The 24381-nt window shown below is 38.5% G+C and overlaps 3 protein-coding genes across 3 annotated transcripts; 1 reads left to right on the top strand and 2 right to left on the bottom strand.

Moving 5' to 3' along the window:
* Positions 1-1527: 1527 nt before the first annotated feature.
* pnhd (pinhead) lies at positions 1528-5539 on the bottom strand. The gene is made up of 7 exons (XM_030776066.1): positions 5485-5539; positions 4845-4940; positions 4418-4560; positions 3836-4112; positions 3316-3497; positions 2327-2385; positions 1528-1678 (listed from the first exon to the last, which is right to left on the bottom strand). The coding sequence occupies exons 1-7, from the start codon at positions 5537-5539 to the stop codon at positions 1528-1530; spliced, it is 963 nt and encodes a 320-aa protein (XP_030631926.1).
* A 3814-nt stretch (positions 5540-9353) lies between these two features.
* Positions 9354-12159, top strand: LOC115812193 (serine/threonine-protein kinase NIM1-like). Its single transcript, XM_030774678.1, has 3 exons — positions 9354-9666; positions 10823-11091; positions 11395-12159. The coding sequence occupies exons 1-3, from the start codon at positions 9354-9356 to the stop codon at positions 12157-12159; spliced, it is 1347 nt and encodes a 448-aa protein (XP_030630538.1).
* Positions 12160-17490: 5331 nt separating this feature from the next.
* Positions 17491-18596, bottom strand: ccl25a (chemokine (C-C motif) ligand 25a). The gene is made up of 3 exons (XM_030774677.1): positions 18527-18596; positions 17864-17981; positions 17491-17617 (listed from the first exon to the last, which is right to left on the bottom strand). The coding sequence occupies exons 1-3, from the start codon at positions 18588-18590 to the stop codon at positions 17491-17493; spliced, it is 309 nt and encodes a 102-aa protein (XP_030630537.1). The 5' UTR covers positions 18591-18596.
* Between the last annotated feature and the right edge of the window lie 5785 nt (positions 18597-24381).

Here is a 24381-nt window from a genome sequence, read left to right as displayed (position 1 = left end):
GGGAATTTCAATTACTTCGATAAACAAGAAGTGAAAACGTTAGTATGTACAAAGTGCTTTCATTTGCATCCCATGCCGGCTACACCTGGACAAACAGATTCACAGTGAGCCTGTTTATGTAGTTTGAGAGCATATATATTTTAAGGACAACCGTGGTGCATACAGCTTAATTTATCTACGATGTTAATGAACATGTCAATTAGTATTAGCAAAGAGTATTTGTCTAAAGCCTGCTATTAAGATGCATAACTAATGGAAACAAGACATGGTTATCCTGACCACTAACGGGGCTATGAGTCAGTTTCATGCAATTACCCACCAACTCCTTTTCTGCATAAATTAATGCTGATTTTTATTGCATGAAGGACATCTGGATTACAATCAATGGAGTTACGACTTTACCAGGGCGTGCAACTGTTTGTAAGAGAGATTGTCTCCTACCCCTGGTTTTAGTTAGCTTTTAATACTATGCAAGTGGTTGTTTTCAAGCTATATCCACAAGACAAGCCTATGACAAAAACGGTTTAATTTATGGGTACTGTTTTTGCCTACCTGTCAGTGTTAGCGCAGTGCAATTAATTCTTTTAGCTTTTCACAACGTGGGTGGGCTTGAGCATTGATAACTTATTCATCCTCAAAGGCAAAATAAAACTTGTACAAATATACAGGATGCTTTTAACTTTGCGGTGATTTTTTAACACCTTTTTGTTACAGATGGCACGTAATTGTTACGATATAGGCCTATAAATTGTGTTTGAGGCCAGGGTGTAACACGCGCCGGCAAGATAAAAGGCTCGCATCAAAGGATAAAGTCAAAGGATAAAGTAAACGAATACGAAAAAAAGTTTAGAAAACACTCAAGGGAGCCTAAAGTTTTGAGATTTGTTGCACAACTAAGTAATGAGTAGCGCTGCAAATTGTTTGATGTGCTTGCACGAAATGAATCGATAACATTGGAAGTTCTGACTATTCATTCTTCTTATAAGAGATCGTGTCAATCTTAATCCCATTTACTGCCATGCGCGATCCTGTTGAAGGATCATACTTAAAGGATCATAATATGAATTTGCTCACAACATCGATTTCCACACAGAGAGCTTTATTATTGTGTACTCTTTCGAGATTCAAGATTTCATCACATTATTACAACTTAAAGAAAAGATGACAACAGCATGCTCACAACAACACATAACAGAATAACTCTTAAAACATGTTCACATAGATTTTATTTACAGATTTATTTTACATATTTTACATATAATACAAAAATATTTAGAACTTTTTTTAATGCATACTGTGATGTTGATAAGGCAAACCAGTTAGAATCGAAGAGTTTTGTTTTTTCGAACATATTAGCTTGAAAAACTAGGGACGTTGATACATGGCGGTCATTGGAAGTTACAGTGTCGACTGGGGAAACTAATCCTGACTCCGTGGAATGGAGCAGCCCCTCTGAAAGCTGAGGGTCCTATTGAGTCATTATGCTGGATGTGATATTCCAGAAGATTCCAGAAGAGGGTGCTGTGTTTAAGACTGACAGAGACAAGAGGTTATGGCCAGAATGGTGCGGGTTTGGCCGTGCTGATTCAGGAACATGTGGCTTTCATAACCTTGTGGAACACAAGCAGTACCCTGTCCCTCAGCCCACAACAAGCACTCCTCGGAATCGGATGCACTCCTGAAGAAAGAGAGACCAAAGAGAACATTTAGCACTCAGTACACCACTGATTAGGACACCAACCTAAACTCCACACAGCAAAAACATTAGACCCCTTAGGCAGCCTAACACTCCTGTAGAGTCAATGCTGATATCTCTACCCTTTGATATAACCAAACTAATATTGTACCATTTTACTTTAGTGTTTACCTCCTGTTTAATTATATGTGAACAATATGAAACAGGACAAGTAATTGCCAGTAATTACAGTGTGGTGAAGAAATCTTCAACAAACAGAAGGTGGACACTACTAGTGCATAAACTATAATCTTAATGATAATCCCGACAATATCTCCATCTACACCTCCATTACATCCTTATTACTAACTAGTACTTACAATGAATGCCCTCAAAGCAGCAAGTACATGACAGTGTACAATTCATAATATACTATTTAGATATACATCAGTACAGCAATACTGTTAAGAAGCTATAAAAAATGAATTTAATCTATAATGTCTAAGGCATTGAGTGTGAACAAGAAAATAAATTGTGTTCTCAGTACTCCCAACACAGTTTACAGATCTACTTCAGTGTGAAAGGAGAGCATGAAAAAGAGGAGGGGTGAGAGTTTGCTTAGCTGGCTATCACAGCTGTGTTCTAGTGTACCTGAGAAGACAGCGGTTTCCTGTTGTACAGCTCCCATAACATCTGCCCACATCTATTTCCTGGAAAAAATTAGCAACACAAGAGAGGGAACAATCAGATCACCACAAGCTGCAAATATTCATCAGCTGACTCTAGGCCTCACGGGGGAGAACTGTTTAGCGTGTTAAGTGCTTTGATTTGTCACCTGCAGTGACCATTTGTGGTCTTTTTCTTGCACCTTTTGGAAGAAGGGTGACAGACAGTCAAAATTTGGTTCATATGAGTTGAATAAGCACATGTTTTGTGGAGTGGTCTTAAAATGTGAGGAGTTAATGTAATTAGTGTAGGCTGAGATAATGTGGATTGTCTTAGAATCACCCCATTGTCCTTAAAATACACCACACATACAAGTCAGTAAAGTTGGATACTAAATTGAAATTCAAACAATCCATGTATAAAAAAAGCATTAAATCATATTTCCAACACATCTACCTGACTAAATCATAGACATGAGTTATGATAGAACATGCATATTGTTTATAACATTTATGACATAGTCATAGTCTCATGTAGTCAAAAGAAAAAATGTTCCTTGATTAAACACTCTTTCTACTCACTGGACAGTAAAACCAAGGGCTGTATTTGAAATAATATATACATTTGCTGTCAAAGTAAAAGTTTGCTGTGTCTGGGGGAAAAAGGAAATGTTTTGTCTTTTGGATGTGTCTGCCACATGGACAAGACTTATTAGCCATGACTGACACCATATGTAAATGAAGACACTTCCTCCTAAATTGGCAAATTCTTGCAGGTGTGAGACCCATTGTTAATGACTGGGATCATTCTTTTAAGATCAAATGGGGAAAAATGCAAAGTTATCCCTTGGTTCCAGTTGTCGTAGAGCACAAACTTAACTTGTTTCAATTTATTTAAGACCCCAGGTCAAATTGAAGTGAAAACTATTTTAGTGTTTGTGGAGCTATGGGGAGAGGAACATTTCTAATGCTCACCTTGAGTCTCTCTTCTTTGATTCCATCTTTGCTGTAGGTGATCTCATGGTGATACTCCACGTATGGGATCCTGTAGCAGCCCTCTTTTAGTTCACATCCTGCAACGGTTTGGATGAGCTCAAGCTGGTTTGGTGTTTCCACTAGCGCAGAATCAAACTTAGTGGGCATACACGAAAAGCCCTCTGTAAAAACAAAGCAATACATGAAATCACCCAGTTTGGCAAACGATGAAACATATGTGCCCCTATCATCAGCCTCACTCGATACTTATTGTGTGCGATGTGGAACTTCAACATTCCAAACACCGGTGCGTTTTAAGATCATTTAAAGAGTTATAATACTTGACCAAAGAAGCACGAAATTGGGAAACAGCTTAACAGTGATCAACAGTATATATATCGTTATGATGGTGAGAAATTGTATATATAAACCATTGCTTTCATAATATTGACTGATAACTAGTAAATTGTGGCCCGTAACGCCACAATTTTTGTCAGTTTTTCTTTGTGTCACTACACACCTGAGTCGCCTTTTGAGCCAGAGCATTTTCCAACGTCAATAACCGTTTCATAAGGCGTCTCAAAAAAGTACGTCCGCAATGATGGTACACGGACGCATTGAGTCATTTTGGTCTCGCAGTGACAGTCTTCGATTATTTCCACTTCACGGAGACCATCAAAGAGCATCATCTTTTCCACTCGCATCCCGGTGGGCTCGCAAATCGCGCCCGTGCCGCATGACGGGACACCGTCTGTAATTTCGGGTAACTCTGGAGCGGCAAGTCGTTGCGTACGTATCTAGAAGATAAGAGACGATGTAATGTTTTAAACTGACCAGTAAAGTAAGCTGAGACATATTACGAATGGTACAAAGTAACTTTTCAGCTCGGGCTATTTTACAGTTTAAAAATAATTGTGAATTAAAATAGAAATATAATATACACATGTTTCATATTTAACTTGGCAGTTCTGTAATAGTGAAAAACAAAATATTTTCGGTTAATTTTTTTTGTAGGAGTGAGAAGGGGTGTGTGTGATAAAATGGATTGCGACCTCCTGTGGATCTTATGGGAATTGCACATGTTCTTGCAACGGCAACCCACCTTTTTGCTTCTCAGGAAATCCAACATGGAAATATGTTTTGAGTGTCCCTGCAGGGTGGGTTCAAAGGTTTGGGTTCTTGAAGGGTCTCCACAGTGCGTCCTACATATCCCTACATCCATATTCACTGGGCTTCCCGAGATGTCTGATTAAACAGGAATATTGTCATGCAGCAATGTATAAATTACTTTGAAAATACTTGCCAAACAGCGTTTCTCAGAGAAGAAATATTGCTTATAAAATTGAGATTTTGTGATTTACAGCTTCAGTTAATTAGTTGATTTAGCTGAAACAATAACTATTTAATACCAAGCTGAAACAGTAATTATGTGATACCCAGCTCGAACATTCACACGCAGTGAATTGATGTGAGGTTAATTCAGTGGGTTGCTGATGGAGGGTGCTGTAGTGCAAATCCAGCCCTTTTACCTTGGCCTATGAAAACAAAGTGACTTTGGCGTCTGCAGCATGCTCGTTCGGTGAACAGGTTTCTTGGTTCCTTATGTTTGCTCAGCACGGCCGTCACTAGACAAACACACACATCACCATGAACACTCTGAGAAGGCATTACATCACTGAAAAGAGATTTCTGCACACATCAGAAAATAATACGTATGCATGTAAAGCAGATCTGCAATTTCATGTTCTGGAAAGTGATTCCTCACTGAGCTTCTTAAAGTTCTGAGGATCGGTTAAGATCAATTAAGATCAACTGAGATCAGTTTGCTGTATGTACTCTCTCGGGATGACATCAGTTATGCTCTTTCAAGTAAGTCCCAACCTGAGACTTACATCTTTCATATGTATCTTCTGTCCACCGTCATATATTAAATATCCAGAATTCCCCCATTACCCCCAAATGTTTATATTCAACATATTGGACAGATGCTACTTTTGACATGTGGCAAAATCACAAATTTAGACTGATCAATGAGACCCTGCTCTGTAATATTATAACATTATTTTTCAATTTAAAACAAGGATGGTCAAATGCTTTGTAATGTTGACACAGGGTTGTCCTCTTAGCTGTCATAGAAGGAGAAACAGAAGAAAAGCAAACAGTACTTACATGCCTGATGATAGCCACAGAGAAGCAGAAACACGTACAAAGGTAGCATATCCATAGTACTAATCCCCAAATCACAAATAAACACACACACATACACTCTCTTCCATATACACGCACCACCTCTCTGCCGAAACCAGGAATGGTCCTCCTCTCTTGTCACTCACGGACACTTATATAGGTCTGAGCCACGGGCCAAAATGTCATTGATTCCATCCACCCTAGTGGTGCGTAGTGAAAAGGATCAAGCTAATCAAATTTCCATTGCTGTAATGCTCGAAGGTGGGGGACACTTCAAAGACTGTCTCTAAAGGATCTCTAAGAGTGTTTTCACCTCCGCTGGTGAGTCCTCTTGTTTCTTGTGGGAGATCTTAACAGATAGGGCCCATCCTCTCGATAATTAACTGCTTAAGGGGCTTTGAGCCACTAAGCACTAGCCATTCAAAGGCATTAATCATCTTTTATCTCAGAGGGAAGGTGTTTAGCACCTTTACTTAAAACAGAAACTGTCCGAGGCAAGTAAACCAGCCCAGCATGAGTCCCACGGCCCCCCAGGGACAGCGGAGTCACCTTTGTGTTTATTCAATCTACAGCCAAATGGTCCCTGCATTTGGGTTCGGTCCAACATTTTCTCACCAGCTCAACTGAGTTAGGATCAGGAGAGCTTGTCTAAGAGTTGTTCATTTTTTGCATTACTGACCAAAACAACCAAATAAATTTAAACAAATTTCAGTTTGCAAATGGAGTTATGTACTGTTTTTTGTATCAGAGTACATTATTTCTCATTTTTTTTAATGTTCATATTTTTTGCATCAGTACTGTGAAGGTTTTATGTGCCTTTATACTTCATTGTTCCGTATGCTTTTTTGCAAAGTAATTTTTTGTTTCCATGTATTTTTGATTTATTTTATCTGCATTCATAAATACAATGTAAGATAACTAACAGGTACCAAACAAGCTAAGTAATCAGAGAGAAAATAAGAAAAACATATTGGTACTATGAATAAGCTGATACTGTGAAGCTTTGAAGTCTAGTTGTGAACTAAGAAGTCAGTGCTCTGAGCTTCAATACATTATACTTTCTAAGGCCTAAATCATTATCAATAGTCAAAAGAGTTTCATCCCCTGTTTCTCCCACATAATTAATTAGCACAAGATAACCACAATCATTCAACCAGATGCCTTGTTTTGACTTGTAAATGCTGACGGTAAGCATGATTGTAATCATTAATAAGTGCTCTCTTAATAATTCACTTCTACTCAACAATAATTAATTTAATTTATAATTGGATTACTATACAGAGTTACGTAGATGTTTCTGCAAGATCAGTTCATGTTACATATTTTCTTATAAGAGTGAAGAGTTCTGTGTTCTGTCATTGTTTACCACTTAATACCAATGTACTATATGTTTGTTTGTTTTTTTTCTAGTTTTGGGGTAGAACTAATGTTAATGTTTGATAATTTGTTCTTTTGTATTAATGATAAAAAATGTCAACATAATTTGTCAGAATACACTATATTTTAGGAATAAGAGTGTAATGCATTTATGTGTGGTCTAAAATCCTCAACATTTCAATAATAATATGAGCAGCAATTTCACTCAGGATGTTCTTAACCTAGAGTAGCCCTACAATTGATACGGAACTGATGTTCTTATCCTAGCATAGCATAGCCATAGAATGGAGGAGAAACTACAGTTAATAACACATATGTAATGCAGTTAATACAAGGTATGGTTTTTAGCATGGTTACAATGACATTATGTTGCGAACTCATCCTGATTAAGAGCAGTGACTGGCAGTTTGTTTAGAAGACCAAATGATCACATGCTCTGTTGGATGTGATAAATAGATTTTGTGTAGCAAACTGTTCAGCTAATTCCAAATTCTTTACAGATGAAAACTGTCCTACCTGCTTAAAAAGTCCTTCAGTTCCAAGTTCTCATCTGGTCATACTTTCACAGACTGAGACGTGCACGTGAGGCGTCTGCAGGATTAGCTACTACGAAGCTGAGTCTGGGAAGAAAATGAGGTCATGGCTTATGCCTCTTACATGTCTGTACTTGTCTGGTCACCCAGTTGGATACAATCATGCTGTATCTCACAATGTGTTGTCCTCTTACCCTTCAGCCGAGACACAGAGAAAGTCACCTTTACGAAGCCCATGGTCTATAGTGTGTACTAGTTTCGCATAGTCCTACTAGATGTGACAGAAACAACATCCTGAGAAGCACCTTGTTAGCAGAATCTAGTTGGTTAAGTTTGAACTGAAAGAAAACAATCAAACGAATAATCTACCGGAGGGCATCTTTCACCGAGGGCCAGTTCACTGGTTCAAATGCAGGGATTCTCAGCTCCAGTCCTGGGGACCCCATGATGTGTGTAGCTTTGTTTTAATCCTCCATTATCACAGCTGATTGAGCTAATCAAGGGTTTGATCAATGCCTGATTAATGGAAACAGGTGTGTCCGTACTGGGCAGAGGTTCCCCAGGACTGGAGTTAAGAACCACTCCCCTAATGTATTGAATGTATCTGGGTTGATTAATAAGTTGGTAATAGAAATAGAGAAATAGAGAGCGATGAAGACATGTATAGAGAGAGAGAGAGCAAGAGAGAGAGAGAGACAAAAGAGAGAAAGAAAGAAAGAAAGAAAGAAAGAAAGAAAGAAAGAAAGAAAGAAAGAAAGAAAGAAAGAAAGAAAGAAAGAAAGAAAGTTGGCAGAACAGTGTCATAATTGCAGACCTAACGCTCACATACATTCCTGTAGCATGTCCCAAGATAAATCTTTTTAAAGCCTGTCCCGACCAGACATGATTGACAGCTAACTGATATGCCCCGTAGCATGATTGACAGCTGTTAGCACTGACAGTAAAATCCATGTAGTGAGTCGGATGACTTCAGGTGTGTAGTCTGTCTGGAGGATTACACAGGCTTGATACAGCAGCTGGACAGGAGTGGACGAGACAACGCGGTAGACAGGTGATACTGAACAAACACACAACTCAGTCAGTCCTGTAGAGAGGTTGTGTCATGTCATATCGTCTTGAGGAGGATAAAGGTGAAGACCACATCTACGAAACCGTTCTTTTACTAAGATTCTTCAGTAGTCGAGGAGCTGACATGAGGACAAACTGATCTACAGATGTACAGTGCATCCCATTGTTCCTTGAAACCATCACTTAAAGGACAATTTGCAGCTTGTCAGTCAAGTCACCTGCCGTGTGTTTGGACAGGATACTCTCTAAACTGAGGTCGTGTTGTTGGTCCTGAGGCTGTTTGAGTTTCATGATGGTCAGGAGGCACTGAATTCAGGAAAAACAGTTGATCTTGTGCCTGTTGAGAATTTCCACCATTTTGAGATTTTAAAATATTGCAGGTGATTTTTTTTTTAAACTGAGGCCTAACGATAAAAAATGAAGAGAGAAAAGAAAGGAAAAGCACAAGTCTTATGTGAGTATGGTCACTGTATTTCTTTTTTCTTTCCTTTTCCACTTTTTTTTTTGCATATGGTGTAGGCTATACATATTTTAGAGAATGGTTAGTCAAAGGAGTGATAGCTTAGATCTGATGATTTTTAGATGAGACCTATGATAAAATGTTTTGTGAATGCAAGTCAATTTAAAACATAATTTGTTTTAATCTTAGTGTTATAAAATGCTTGTCATCATATAGCAAAGGGATGTTTAAAACACATGCACATATATTGTCCAGAGAACCCCCTCCCCCTCTATCTATCTATCTTTCTATCTATCTATCTATCTATCTATCTATCTATCTATCTATCTATCTATCTATCTATCTATCTATCTATCTATCTATCTATCTATCTATCTATCTATCTATCTATCATTTTTCTATTATTTCTCTCTATGTTTCCAGGGCAGAAAGCCCAGCAGAAGACAGCACCCATACAGTATAAAGATTTGACCCTACAAAGAGCTTGGGCAGAAATTCAGACAGTGGAGGAGAAGAAGGGTAGAGAAGGTGAAGCACTGACTGAAGAGGGAGAGGCACAGGTGAAGCGCAGTCCGTTTGAGAAGGCCATTTATGACCTCACCCACAATGAAAGAGTGATCAGTGACGTGACATTCGGCCGGCGCATCAGCTTTTATGAGCTCCGTGGGGAACTTGGCCAGGGGAACTTCTCTCAGGTCAAACTCGGCATCCATGAGCTGACCAAAGGTGAGCTATCAGTCAAGTCTTCTGAAAACTATTACTTTAAGAACATGAAAAACTGACAGACGCTCAGTCCTGCTCATATACATATATTGTCTATTGTTAGTGACTGAGAACAGGGGTGTTCCTTTCAGCTGGTTGAGATGATTGTGTGTGTAAATGATAAGATCATAAATTCTCAGTGTCTCAGTGAATTATTTCACCGACTAATTATTTTACACAAGCAAGTCTCTAAGGTCTTCACTCTCACTGTTGTTTTGTGCAACATGGTGTAGTCTCCTCCCTCCCTGGTCTCGTGCTGTCTGGGGAGTCAATTTGGGTTAATCCTGGCGTTGAGAAACGATGATTAAGCTCATCAAAGTTTTATTGATCCCTACAGATCCTAAGGACTCTCTCTGCCTCACCCTGCAGGGAGTCTCAGTGGTAGAGCCTGAGCGTGAGGTGCCTCTTAAGTCCGATTCCATCTGGATGCGATTAGCCTTGCTTTATTAAATCCTGATCGGGCATACTACTTGCTACCTTAGAACTTTTGCTATCTATGCCTTGTAGGGGTGTGTCTTCTCCTTCCGCTCCATTACCAATGCGTGCAGCCAGAGCTGGGAGCAAAGGATCGTGTTGTTCGTTGTCAAACTTTATTTGATGTATTTGGGTGCCTGTGCATTCAGACCACAATGTGACAATTAGGTAAACTGAGAAACAGTGTAGTGTGTTGTACAAAACTAAAATAAACAAAATCTTATAATAACTAAACCAATTATGAATTCTTAACTTATGAATTTAAAAAATAACAGATTTTCCTTCTTGTTTACCACTGCTCAAAAATTGTACAACATAGTCAAAATGAACAAATGAATTGAATATAAATAGAAAACAGGAATTTTCATATACATATCTGAAGCCAGATGTAGCTACTACAGGACAGTGATGAATGCATTAAAATCAAATAATTATCATTAGTAATATTCCCCAGCTACACAATATTTGAGAAAATTTGACTTTACCTAGTGCTGTGGATTAACATGTTACCCGTTTTTTGCCATCACCTTCATTTCAACAGCATTGTACTCACTTTTTTCCCTTTTCCTCCTCTCCCTCACTCCCTCTCTATCTCTCTTCTCTCACACACTCTGTCCATTATTCCCTCTTTTCTTTCTGCTGAAAGAGAGGGTTGCAGTGAAAATTCTTGACAAAGTTCGTCTGGACAAGAGATCACAGTCCCTCTTTGCTTCTGAGATTGGCTGTATGGAGAAACTGTCCCACCCGAACATCGTGCGGCTCTTTGAAGTGATAGAGACGTTCAGACGCCTGTACCTGGTGATGGAGTATGCCTCTGGAGGAGACCTTTTCTCTAGAATCACCACAAAGGGGCGCTTGTCTGATCTTGAGTGTAAACTCATTTTCTCTCAGATTCTCTCAGCAGTCAAGCACATGGTGAGTGCTGCACTTGAGTTTCTTACAACTGTGGTTGGGGGGGGGGGGGGGGGGGGGGGGGGGGGGGGGGGGGGGCAGTTTGGCCAGAGACACAACTTGTAATTGGCCAGAGACACAACTTGTAATGGTGAGCCATTTGAAACCAATGTAGGAAACTTGAAATAAACTGCAAAGTTGCTTGATGCCTGCTAATCAACAAATTTGTGTGGCTTTTTTTCCCCACACATCTGATTACACATTATTACACATCTAATCTTGTAAGGAACAGCTTATTTATATTTTGATGTTTCTTTCTTTTAACAGCATGAAAAAAACATCATCCATAGAGACCTGAAGGCAGAGAATGTGTTGTACACAGCCACCTACTGTGTTAAGGTGGGTGATTTTGGTTTCAGCACCGAGTGTAAACCTGATGAGATCCTTACCACGTTCTGTGGTTCTCCACCCTACGCTGCACCTGAACTTTTCAAGGACAAGGGCTATGTTGGTCATTATGTGGATATCTGGGCACTTGGTGTGTTGCTTTACTTCATGGTGAGTGCTACCATGCCCTTCAATGGCAGCAACCTGGGAAAGCTCAAGTTTGCCATCCTACAGGGCTCCTACAGCGTACCAGCCTATGTCCCCGAGCCGTGTCAACGCATCATCACAGGTACCCTGAGGCCCATACCCGTTGACCGGATCTCACTGGCACAGATCATGAGCAGCGTATGGCTGAAAGGTATCGATTACCCCCAGGCATACCCTTATTTTCCGCCAAATCCCAGGCACCTGGCCAGTTCCACGCAAACTCTCACTACAGATGAGCTAGGGGTCAGAGCAGCTCTGGAGGAGCTGGGCATAAGTCAGGTTCACCTTGCAAATAATGGCACTGGCACTGGCATGGACTCCCAAAGCCCAATTACAGGGGTTTACCGAATCTTATTGCACCGAGCCCAGAAAAGGAGGTACGTGGAGGCAGTGGGTTACACACCTTTGTACCCCAGAGATTTCCAGCCTGGCAGACGTTGGTCCCTCCCTCCAAAACTGAGGAGCCCAAACCCCACTGTAGTTTGTTGCATTCTGTAGATAAGATTTCGAAAAAGCCAATTTCCTGCGATGAAACATGAAAACATTGTTTTACCATTGATCAACATGTAAAAGGCTTAAGGAACTGAGATTTTTTTTTCAATACATTAGAGCTACAGGGAGAAGTTATCAGAACTCCCTGCATTTTACTATTAGAATAAACGGGAATGTTACTTTAGAGCTCATCTGTCTGATCACCATTAGGGGTCTCCATATTCTGACAGTACAGGATAATGGTGCTCACTACAGTTTATCCTGGATCTTCACTGAGATTTCGTTTGTTTCTCTGTTGTTAGAAGTTAATGTCTTTTTGTTCATTACTGTAACAAGGAATATACTTGAGCCACTTAATGCAGAGGAAGAATGGGTCAGAAATATTTAGAAAAGTTCGTCCAGTAGGCCCCTTTAACAGCTGTATTTTTCTTCACTTGTAACTCACTTTGGACTAAAGCATCAGCCAAATGAATGTAAATGTAAATCTAAGTCTAAACCTTAATGTTCTATGAATAAACAAGTTCTGTTCTTTGAACTCTACCAAAAACAAAATCCAGTGCTTTCATTCAAAAGCAAGGTAGATACTTTCATTTGTAAAAGAATGCTTGAATTTGTACAGTGTTTTTGTTCACAGTTTGCACTGTGATTCTATTATGTTATGAAATATGGTATGATATGAACCTAATAAAAAGGTCTCATCAACCCTCCTGTATTCAAAGCATGATTAATAATTCTTTTGAAAGATTTTGACCATGTGCCAGAATCACTGCTCTGTTCTTTTCATTTTGATTCATCTATGTTTATGAAATCTTTAAAGCATGGAGAGCAATGAAGCCTCAATGAATCAGTCATCCAAACTTCCATGTATTTGCTTAGTCAATATCCTGCAGCGATACTGTAGACAGATTGGTCCAAATCAGATTATAATTTTGACATTTACTTTCTCTATTAAGACGATTTATTGTGGTGTTTCAGATCTTACTATGGCATTGTGTGTACCCTGACTCTAGCTCTGTGCTATGCTCTATGTATGAAATGGTTTTGCCACAGGCCTCACCAGGAATAAGGACTGTTCTGAGCTGTGCCGACAGCTCCCTTAGGAGAGAGGTTGCGTGAGGCTTGTATGAGGAACGGAAGTGGGTTTTGTGGAAATGTACTTGTTAAACCTATTAATGTGGACCTCAAAGCAGAACAAACCTGTAATAGTGATATTATAATACAGCGGTCTCATGCTAGCTGATTGACAGCAACCTAACTACACATATACAGTGAAGTCCGTGATTTAGATTGAAAGTTGCTATGTTTTCTTTACTCATTTGTGCTACATCACTTCACTTCAGCTCATTGTAATCTCCTAGCATTATGGATCACATGTCCACTCCTGGAAACCAAATGAATAATCTCAGGACTATAATGTATTTGGGGGGGTGTTAAGCTATCTACAAGTGTCTATGCAACACTACTTCTACTGGTTTGGTTGTTTGAACACAGCGCACAGAACGATTTACCATACTGATGAAGAGGGGCTGTGTCAGACAATAAAATTAGCAAAGTGGACAGCCATGGTCTAAAGGTTAGAGAACTGGGCTGTGACTGGAGGGTTGCTGGTTCGGTTCCCAGGCCCAACATCCACGGCTGTGTGCCTTTGAGCAAGGCACTTAACCCTAATGCTCCCCGGGCACAGAGGAATGCTGCCCACTGCTCCTGCGTCGGTTGTGTGTGTTCACTACTGGTGTGTTGGATGGATTAAATGCAGAGACAAGTTCACAGTGTGTGTGTTCAATCACGGAGATTAACATTTACAAAACCAACATGAAAAGACAGTTTATGCTCACAGTGGGTTTAACTGTACTTGGTGAATGGATAGACTCAAATGATTTGTTAAATTATAAGAATCTCGTCTCTGTTGTGCTACTTTTTTGACAGTTTGTCTTGATGTGATAGTTACCATTCTTAGATTTGTGAATAATGGAATGATGGTTTTTCTCCATGGCTTCTCACGGCTGTTCACAGATTTGTACACAAAATGCAAAAATAAATCACCAACATTTTTAACACTATTTAAGCGATTTGTTCTTTGATCTTCAAAAGTAACACAGAGGAGTTTAAGCCCTTATTGATAAAATCTGATATCCTTTTGTCATGTTTTTGCTGTCACCGTAACCTTTCCTTACTGCATGTGTGGCGTGTCAGTCAAACTATCATATTTCACTGCACATTTTTCCACATGCTTTGATGTGTCAGCCAACACAGCGCACTATGTTAATAGCTGAGCGTGTTGGAGCAAAAATACAGCCAGCTCTTAGCCGTTTTCACTCTGCACACATTAACAGAATAGATTTAGCATCCTCAGGACTTTTCATACGACAAGCTCCTGATTTACAAAAAATACAGTCATCAGTAAATGATTTTCATCAGTAAATGACAAGTGCAGCTTTGGCCAGGGCCCTGGGCATTGTAGATTGACTAATTAGGTGCCATTTACGCATTTTCATCTACCTGCTGATTAGTCTTATAAGGTTGCTAAAAACATAATTGCTGAAATTTAGTGCTTAGAAATTTCGCCTTTTTTTAAAACACTATCTGTCATAGTTTTACCAGGACCTTAGTATCAGATCGTGATTCACTATCATCTTCTCTTGAAACAGTTACACTACATGCTTCATTTATTTTAGGTTCTTCACCATGAGGAATTATGATGATAAAAACTGAACACATTTGTCCGTTGCATGTTCTCTCTGAAGTTCAATCCATAGCGTGCAGTGAAATATATGTCTGTTTTGTAATATTTTATCTCCGCAACTTATGGTTTTATGCATGGAATGTGGTTTATGGTGGAAAAAGTAAAGATGGCACAAATACAGTTGCATATCATATTTAGTCTCCCCATTACATTTTTTTAAAATGCGATGCTCTCTTGATAATTCTAACCGGGTGGTTGAAAGAATATTTTTTGATCACATCCACTCAGACGGATGATCAAAGCCACTCTGGTTTTACTGTAGGTCCATCAAGCTGTACAGCCCATGAGTAATGTACCATGGTAAATTATAATAGATGTCATAGACTGTGACCTCTGAGAGCTTTGACTCATCTACATGAGCAGAGCTACAACAGTACACTGGTTATCTGATAGATTCTTTAGATTAGATATCCTGTAGATTATAGCTGTAGTATTCAATAATATGGAATGTATCTGTCATTGGAATAAGAATTTATAGCTCCAAGATCTTAAATTTTCTTGACAAGTTTCTGAAATTTGACACATGCCTCAAGATATTTTTGTATGGAAGTTTGTATGCACTTTGGTGACTGAAAACACTTAATCATGGATGAAGGCAAGTCTAAAATCCGCGACTTGTTCGGATCTAATCCGAGCAACATGCCTCAGCCCCTGCAGCACATTGCAAAAGAGGTGAAAATAAGCATAAAGCATAAAAAGGGGGATTTTACACTTTACTCAGGCAAAACATGGATGTCGTGAGCATGTAGGAACGTGAAAAGACTAATGCGACATAAATGTGATTGTAACCTACAGGCCATTCAGTACGATTATCACAACTATTTATACCCTACTGACCATTCAGCATGATTAACACAAGTACTCATAATCTGTGCACAGTTCAGCACAATTATCACAAGTATCGGCACCCAACACACAATTTAGCACAATTATCACAAGTACTCATACCATACACACCATTCACCACAATTATTGCAAGTATTCATACGCCCTGAAAGGTCTGCAGAGCAGTGTTAATTTTTGTTGAACTGGTTACAACGGTTAATTGCAATGACAAAAAACTGTAAAAAAAACTTTCTTTCCAGTAACTCTTAAGTTTTACTTATCCATGAGAACAAAAAGAGTATTGTTAAACATCAGTGGCCAATAAACAGTTTCACTGTAAGAAATGAAAGTACAAAGGCTATATTGCCACACCTAATCATATCAATTGAAGTGAAGGCTGCAATCTCTAATGGTCATAAATGTGATTGCAATTTTACAATACAGGCTGCAAAATGACCTATATGATAACCTTAGACGTGAAAAGAATTTGCTGCGTGATTATACTTTGCTGTGTGATTATATTTTCAGGATATTTCAGACATAAGGTTAAGGACCACTTTGTTTGCACAGTGCCAACTATATGCCAATATCAGGTACATTTGTTCGGGTTTTTCTCAAAGGATGTTGGTCTGCTTAAAATATGAGTTATGTACACCCCATTTCAAATGAAGCTCTTACACTCTGTAAACCCTGACACAAACAGCAGGTTTTTAAATCACTGTAACACATATACTAACAGAATATCCAGAAAAAAAAAAGAATTATCACTTGATCAAACAAAAGCAAACATTGCAATGCATTCAGTGTTTAAGGTGATTAATCGTTTTATTGGGTTTATTGTATGGGTGGGAGAAAATATACAGTACAAAAAACATTATGTACACAATAGTGTCAGTACAAAGTGAAACAGCAAAAGTACATAATAGTGAAACATTAACCAAATGTGTCATTTCCTTATTTGAGTTCATATTTTTTTCTAGATTAATCATAAGTGATAGTAAAAAAATAAAAGCAGCATTCTAAAGCTTATTATTCTTCACAGAAAAGCATAGTTAAATTAAACTCATCATAGCCTGTTTCCTGTTAAATTTGTCCAAGAAACACCATTCTTGTTATGGTGCACCTGGAGACCTCGCTATTGAGAGTTCATAAGGATCTACAATGAATATTCGGCTTGAATCCATAACCGCCCCGTCTTTGTTTTTAAGTCGTAGTGTTATCATATGACCGATTTAATGGTTGTAGTGAGAGATGTAGCAACAATAAAAATGTGCTGATGGACAGTTTTGTCTCACGCACTTAAACTCAAGCGGCCTCTGTATCCGCAAACAGCCACGGGTGAAAACAATATGAGAGTGTCTTGCAATGGATTGAGCTTTTACAGCAGCGTGAACGCATCAGCTGGAAATGTCGCTAGAAAAAGCGAAGACCTTTTCGCCTTGATGAAAATGTATGGTGGCCAAACAGCATCCAAAGCTTAAGGGCATTGATAAAAAGGAACACCACTCAAAGAAAGGAAATGAGTGGACGAAACATCAGTCACCCAGAGTCACTCATTTTCCCAATCTCCTTGTGCCTCCTGAATACTGCAAAAAAAAAAGGAAAATGTAAATGGTTTGGCCAGACAGACTACAACTACATTATCTCTACTACTGTGCATGAGGCTTGGTTTAAATAACCCACAGATAATAAGGTTCTGTTTAAATGGGCCCAGCGTCGTTTTTTTTTTCTTTTTTTTTCTTTTTTTTTCTTTTTATCTGTATCAAGTTTTACTGTCGTGTGATTACCTTTCTCTTATCTGTCCTGTCTCCCTTCCTGTTAACTTTGTACATCAGTTCCACCACCCATTTTTGTCTGGGGTCAGCGCAGAACTGTCGGCCTCGCTTCAGTTTGAACCTAATGAGGAAACAGTACAGCGATGAATTCATCATACATCAGCAGGACATGTGGGTCACACTTTCTGTAGTCCCATATAAACCACTCACACACCCAGCATCGTTTTTGTCAACTGCATGTATATGTATGTGTATGTGTATCTGTACATATGCGTGAGTGTTTGTGTGGATGTTTGTGAGGGTGATTTGGAGATGGGGTATGGGAGGGATGGGTAGATAAGATAGCTGCTTGACCCATTGAACTCACACTATGGCAGGAATGTTACAGCCTCCATCCATTTCCTGTCTTCTGTAGCTGGTTACCATTTTCTTGGTGGACTTCTTAACACCTGACACATACCTCAGGCAGCAGTCTTCATAGGAAACTTTAGGTAGAAAAGAAATAGCAAACTTAGTTCCAACCCTGTTACAGTCTTGAATGACAAAGTAAATAAATCAATAAATCAGCCATGCTGTGGAACACAGATTTCGCTTTAAACTTTATGCCAGTAACCTCAGTGATCTCTGCAGCTGCATAATTGTTGTTGCAGCAATGATTCTTTAAAATGAACAAAGTAAATCACTGAATATGTCTCATATGCAAGACATAAGAACAGTTCCCAAAACTGGTGATGATTAAACACTGTACAAACCGAACTATACAGAGTCATGTGTTCACTCAAGGGTTTGGACTTAATCTTATCGCATGAAAACAACACAATATCCATAACCATGATTACTTAATTCCAATGCTAAGGCAATATAAGGCAAAGGTCCATATGCCCTCGCACCTGCCGGTAATTACTTTTTGATTGTAAAATATGGCCTGGATCAAATTTGTATCTGCCTAGAATTGTATGAATGCACTGGATGACGCCCCGGAGGGGAAGGTGTGTGCGCGCGTGTGTGTGTGTGTGGGGGGGTATCTTACCTTGAGCCAGCGTGAGGGAAAGGATAGCCAGGAGCACAACAAAGATGATCAAGCTAAACCGCATGGCTTAGTGTTTCTGTGTCCACCTGCAAGAACACAGCAGGAAGTGTGGGTTTTTTTTGAGAACAAGGAACGATAAAGTTTAATCAGAAGAGAATGCATTTCCCATGCTTATAACTAATCCCTTTATCAGTAACCTTTGCGCAGATGCCTCGTAAAGCCCTAAGACTGCCTCTTCCAGAAATCCACTAGAATACTTGTTCCTCTTACGGCTGTCAACAGCACTGCAACACTTTAATGTTAAGTTAGCATTACTGATTCAAAAAACTGTAAAGTGACAAAAGCAAAATTGCTCAAATAACTGTGGGTGTATGACCCATGGTAGTTGCATTACACATTCAGCACAATCTTTTAATACATTGTGTTACGCATTAAATTAACATTGCGCAACTCAATCTCTCCTGATTCCTTATTTATTCCATTTACAAATATAGTTTAAAGCACTGAATATACAAAATATGATTCCCTGTTTGCATAAATATGCAAATTCACTTCTTTCCTGCAGGTAGCTAATTTCGATTTAAAAAAAAAAAAAGCTAAGGATAAACCAACAGCTATTTTAACTTCGTCACTTTACTGCTTACGCATATTGATTGTAAATTCATCTTAGAGGAATCTTAAATTTTAAAACTTAACATTCATTTCGAATACCACCATGTCTAAATCTGTATTTCTGACACTCAAGCACTGAAAACAAGTTGTTTGTTCTTCATTTATTTCCGAACTGTGTACTTAAGCGTAATCGTTTGCATAACCGTTTCTTTTTCTCTAACACATTGAATGTATACTTACATAGACTGTAGAGGAAGTAATGGAGCGATGTGTTTAGATATCTGTTAGACTCCTTTGCTCTGCGAGACTTGGTGGAAAATGCTCCTTTATTTATATAGCGCAGGGAGAAGCACCCGCGCGACAACCTCTCACAAAATCCTGTTACCTGAGTCAGCCACGCCTCCTCCACACCTGAATGACTGATGACTGACGGATGAGAGCTGTGATTTTACTTTCAGCTGAATTTTGGCCATACGCAGCCTTGTTCAGTTTTTACAACAGATGTGACCTTTTGCGATCAAATGGGGTCAACGTCAGATGGAAGTCCTTTATTGTGACAAGAAAAGAAAGTGAACAATGTGTTGATTTGTGTATTTTACATCATTGGTAGTTATGAGGCAATAAACTTATGGACAGACAATAGATTGCTGTGTATTATTGCTGTGTTGCTTCATTGCATACAACACGCTCCTTTGATGTTTACGATGAGGTGAACTCTTGAAAAAAATGTAATACTTAATGAGTTATCCATTAAGACAGATGGCTTAATTTCATACTTCTTCATCTTTCACATGTGACACCCTTATATAATCCTGTAATGAGTATGGTAAGATGCAGAGGTGCCACTTAGCTCGTGCCAAAGCTTATGTAAGAATGCAAAAAATAATGTAACTCTAGACATCAAGGTACAGATTCTGGTCACACAGCTTCTTAGGATGAAACTTAATCTGCACAAACAGCTCTGTTTAAACATGCTGAAATGGAAGTCTTCGCTTTGCAGTTCCACTGATCTCAAGCAAGCTGTCTTAATGATGTGACAGTGGTTATGCATCTAGTTTTCAATTTTGAAGTGACGTGTTTCCATGCCAACACTTTTCTTTTCACTCTGGTGTTATTTTACTTTGTTTTCTGCAAGAAAATGCTTCAGGAAAGCATGTTTCAAGGCTGACATTTTGCACTTTCATTTCAAATAGCTGGGGTGTGTTCAAATATTTCTATGGTTTCCTCTTGCACGGCATTTGTCTAAAGCCAGATTCAAAAAGTCTAATGATCAAGGAAAATATCACCGAAGGCAAAATATTTTATGAGCCCTCAGCTCTATACAAAATAGTGTGATCAAACTGATTTCTTCTTCTGGTCTTCACAGGTAGTATCAAAACAACTAAAATTTCAGTTCTCCATGGGCAGAAGGAAAAACAAAAGTCAATCAGTTCATGATTAATTACTGGTGAGTCGATGTTCTCGATAAATGGCAAGTAATTCCAAATGAGATTGAAAAATGAATCATGAACCGAACTAACCAAACGACTCAAAACACAGTTTATACAAAAGACACAAGCATGCCTAAAATAAGGATAGAAACCAAATGACAACCGTTTTTATGAGTTGATTTTTGGTTCTTTTACAGTTACCGTCTTAGGCTTGCTCCACAAACTCACATACCACGACTGTCAGCACTAATTATTGCCGGAGTCCACAAATCTTATGTGAAGCATGACCTCTCATGTAGTCACTTTTCCAGAAAATGCAAGTATTACTACAAATAGTCTGCTGGTCTGGTACGTTTCTCCAGAGTCTTTGCCCAACAAAAGGTTGCGTTCGTGCAGGGTCTCTTAAATCAGATTTTTATTATCTACATCATATTCGGTTCATTTCTGAAAATGAAGTCCCCGTTTGGTTGCGCCACGGCCATAAAAATTAGCAATATTTGTTACCGAGTCATTATTTATCTTATCTCTGCATTTGTGCCTAAGATAAACCATAGTTCAGAGAGGTGAACCATTGGAATGTCAACGCAAAGGCAATAGAGAACCATTTGAAAACTCACAGACAGAGTGTCAACATGTTTGTTAGGGCTCACGGTCTCTTTTCTTTCGACAATACATCAAAAATAGAAGAAATTTAGGGAAATGTTTGGTGGGGGATGAATTGTGAAGGGAGATTTGAGAAATGTTTGCATTTAGGTTTCAGGCTTTTAACACTTTACAGAAACTTTTCGCTTTGAAAGAAATAAAACAAAATGGTTGTTCCTCCCTTAATAAACAGAAAAAGGTTATTCACCATGATATACCTTTGTTTGTCCTCACTACCAGCACTTTTTTCATTCGAAGTAAAATCATTTCATCCACAAAGTTTTTTTTTTTTTTCACTCCCAGGTTGTGTCTTGTTCTGACGCCGGTGATGCTTCATATTTTAGAAGTACTCTGTCATCAGTCCCTTAAATCATGTACCGTAATGTTTTGCCCCCCTGGCACCTAGCTTCCATTTTAAAACACTTTTATGGTTCTCAGGGATAGCTAGGAGCTCATGTTGGGAACCCTATCTCTGAGAGGTCATATGATAGCATGGCTCTTTGTTTGTACTGTCTCATATTTGCATCCTTTAGACAGTGCTATCTGGAGCATAGCATGAAAATGTGTGTCTCAAGCAGGTATGGCTATTACTGTGCTGTTTTGACCTCACTTGTATGTATCATGGCTTCTACAATCCTGTTAATCTCTATTTTGGAGCGTTATATTTAGATTCTTTGTGTTGCATTTTCGAAACTATTTAAACAAAGAAAGGACATTCCTCTGTCTGAATAGACATCCAGTTGGGAAGGTATGTGTTCTTTGATTCTTTGTATCCTTATGTCAAGTTATAACAAGTGTGGTGTGTATTTCCCCTGAATTGTGACAAACTTTTAGTCTCTGCTCAGTTCCCACTCACATCAGAAACTGATATCTGGAATCTGGTCCATTGACATCTACTAACGGTGTTTTCCAATTACTTTGATACTGACTTGTAAGAAAAAATACTGTGGAAATTTACTTTTGAGCCAAGAAAATGTTGAAATTACTCACATGATTCAACTGAAGCATGAATAAAAGTTTTCTTTCTTTTCACTTAAACATTACCTTCATTTCTCCTTCCTCACTTACACATTGCCTTTATCCACAATTCTACTAATACTGACAGCAACAAAAATGGACTGGGGGAGCAGATGTTGTATTGTGTTTTAAGTTGTCTTACAAGCAAATTAATGGTGTATTCAAAGACAATTTCAAAAGCATCCTATGTAACATTGGGAAATTTAATCAGTCACCCTGTGTGACTAACACCTAAAACAATAATGACATTGATATCAGTATCAGCAAAATAAACTACCTTTTGTTATATCATATTCTTAAACTCACACACAAACACACACACACGTGTATATACACACACACACAAACACACACACACAATAACATATACATACATTAAACACTGCATATCAGGTAGTATAAAATTTCAGACTAATAAAACTACATGAATCTGGCACAGCAAGAGTTAAAGAAGAGAAACAATGTTGGCTCCAGTTGCTCATTTTCCAGGTAGAGATCACACGTAAACTCACCCTGATGGATTAATGGCACTGAACTTTAGCAATGGTGAGGAGATATTTTTACAGAATACTTCCAAAAGATGATGGTCTATCGCCAAGAATACCAGGATACAGTTTTCACAACTGAAAAACAAATAGATATGCATTGTTCTCTCCATTCCTCAAGGTAGAGTCACATGTTATTCAAGCATTGCATGTATTTTATGAAAAGCAATACTTGGGAAGCCATTCATCATCAGTTGGAAAAGTTTTGCTTTAAGGGCATTTAGGCTGTGAGATGGAATAAACCACATCTTCTCTTTCCAATCTGTCTTTCCAAAAACCTGTATTTAAAACTTTGTTCAATTCCTGAACCTCTTTTTGACAAGCTGCAATAGAGCATAAAATTTGGACAGTACATAACAAGGAAATCAGGAACACAAGATTATCAACAGGATACAAACTGGTGTAAATCTCACTAAAATAACATGCAATAGCACAACATGAGCAATACAAAATGTCCTGACTTCTTAAATCACATAAAAACTATTTGTAGTGGGGTGTGTGAGAGAACCAGCCTGTCATAACACCTCTTCTCGAAAAAAAAAAAAGTGAAGTGTACATGTAATTTTGGATCTAGATTGCAGGTTCAAAAATTAGAACTTCTCTTATACGGTGTGTTTTGTGAAGTTATTTTAAAAGTAGAATCACAAAATTAAAAAGCAATTTGTATACTTTGTGTTCAAGTTCATATATCAGGTGTAAGTCTTAACCAGTAATCTGTTCATTTTATAACATGGGTAGATGACACAGACAATCCCAAGTTGTAACCACTGCTAAATCTGTGAAATTAAGTAAATTCATGGTTCTGTTTGTGCTAAACTGAATAAAACTTTGTTTAATATTATGACTATTACTGATTTCATTGTAAATTCTTCTTTAAAACAACAACATAAGTCATTCATTTAGAAAGTTACATAATTCTACTTTTTCACATAAAAAAATGAAATAACAGCAGTGAATTATAATATAAAAGAGACTGGAAACTGATAGGCTTCTCTATTTGTTGTCTACCCACCACAGGAAAGTTGATTTGCGGCAATGGTGTGACATAAACATGGTTTAGAGTACAATTTCATTCCTGTGAAAAAGATCTCAGTCTAGAAGCAGAAGCAGAAAACCATGAATATGAGAAATTTACATTTATAAATTGAGCCCCCCCCCCCCCCCCCCCCCCACACACACACGTTTCTGGAATTCTCTACTATGGTGTAATGATTTTGTAAATGCAACAATTTTTTAATTCTCTCTTTCTTTCTTTGTAATTAGGTATTGTTTCCATCGTTGAACACGGCCATAGTTCTCTCAGCAAAAAACACATAAACACAAGCCGTCTCCCACATCCATTTACCTCTCTTCGCTTCTTTGATGGACTTGTGAAGTGATTGCTCTACTCGACATCAGGACAAGTGGTTACTTGGCGCTCCCCGGAGGGCTTGTCAGATGCACTTCACGCATTGTGAAACACAGGAGCACTTCATTTTTTTCCTTTTCTTTTTCTAAATTCACTTTGCAAGGCAATGCCAAATGACCTAAGGGTTGCCCACACCTTGTCTTTCAGAGATTCCCTCCTGCACGTTTACCATATCTTCATGCAACCATATGCATTAACATA

Source organism: Chanos chanos, chromosome 5 (genome assembly GCF_902362185.1).
Source record: "Chanos chanos chromosome 5, fChaCha1.1, whole genome shotgun sequence".
Lineage (NCBI taxonomy): Eukaryota > Metazoa > Chordata > Actinopteri > Gonorynchiformes > Chanidae > Chanos > Chanos chanos.
Note: the sequence above shows the minus strand (reverse complement) of the source record. Positions and strands in the feature narration are given on the sequence as shown.

What these genes read in the sequence shown, in the direction of transcription:
- ccl25a (XM_030774677.1), bottom strand. Translation starts at nt 18,590, where the DNA reads ATGCGGTTTAGCTTGATCATCTTTGTTGTGCTCCTGGCTATCCTTTCC. An exon ending in TTCCCTCACGCTGGCTCAAG is followed by an intron (nt 17,982 to 18,526) that starts GTAAGATACCCC and finishes TTCTACCTAAAG; the next exon opens with TTTCCTATGAAGACTGCTGC. An exon ending in TGTAACATTCCTGCCATAGT is followed by an intron (nt 17,618 to 17,863) that starts GTGAGTTCAATG and finishes TTTCCTCATTAG; the next exon opens with GTTCAAACTGAAGCGAGGCC.
- LOC115812193 (XM_030774678.1), top strand. Translation starts at nt 9,354, where the DNA reads ATGTTTCCAGGGCAGAAAGCCCAGCAGAAGACAGCACCCATACAGTAT. An exon ending in CATCCATGAGCTGACCAAAG is followed by an intron (nt 9,667 to 10,822) that starts GTGAGCTATCAG and finishes TTCTGCTGAAAG; the next exon opens with AGAGGGTTGCAGTGAAAATT. An exon ending in TCTCAGCAGTCAAGCACATG is followed by an intron (nt 11,092 to 11,394) that starts GTGAGTGCTGCA and finishes TTCTTTTAACAG; the next exon opens with CATGAAAAAAACATCATCCA.
- pnhd (XM_030776066.1), bottom strand. Translation starts at nt 5,539, where the DNA reads ATGGATATGCTACCTTTGTACGTGTTTCTGCTTCTCTGTGGCTATCAT. An exon ending in CTTTGTTTTCATAGGCCAAG is followed by an intron (nt 4,561 to 4,844) that starts GTAAAAGGGCTG and finishes CTGTTTAATCAG; the next exon opens with ACATCTCGGGAAGCCCAGTG. An exon ending in ATTTCCTGAGAAGCAAAAAG is followed by an intron (nt 4,113 to 4,417) that starts GTGGGTTGCCGT and finishes CTTATCTTCTAG; the next exon opens with ATACGTACGCAACGACTTGC.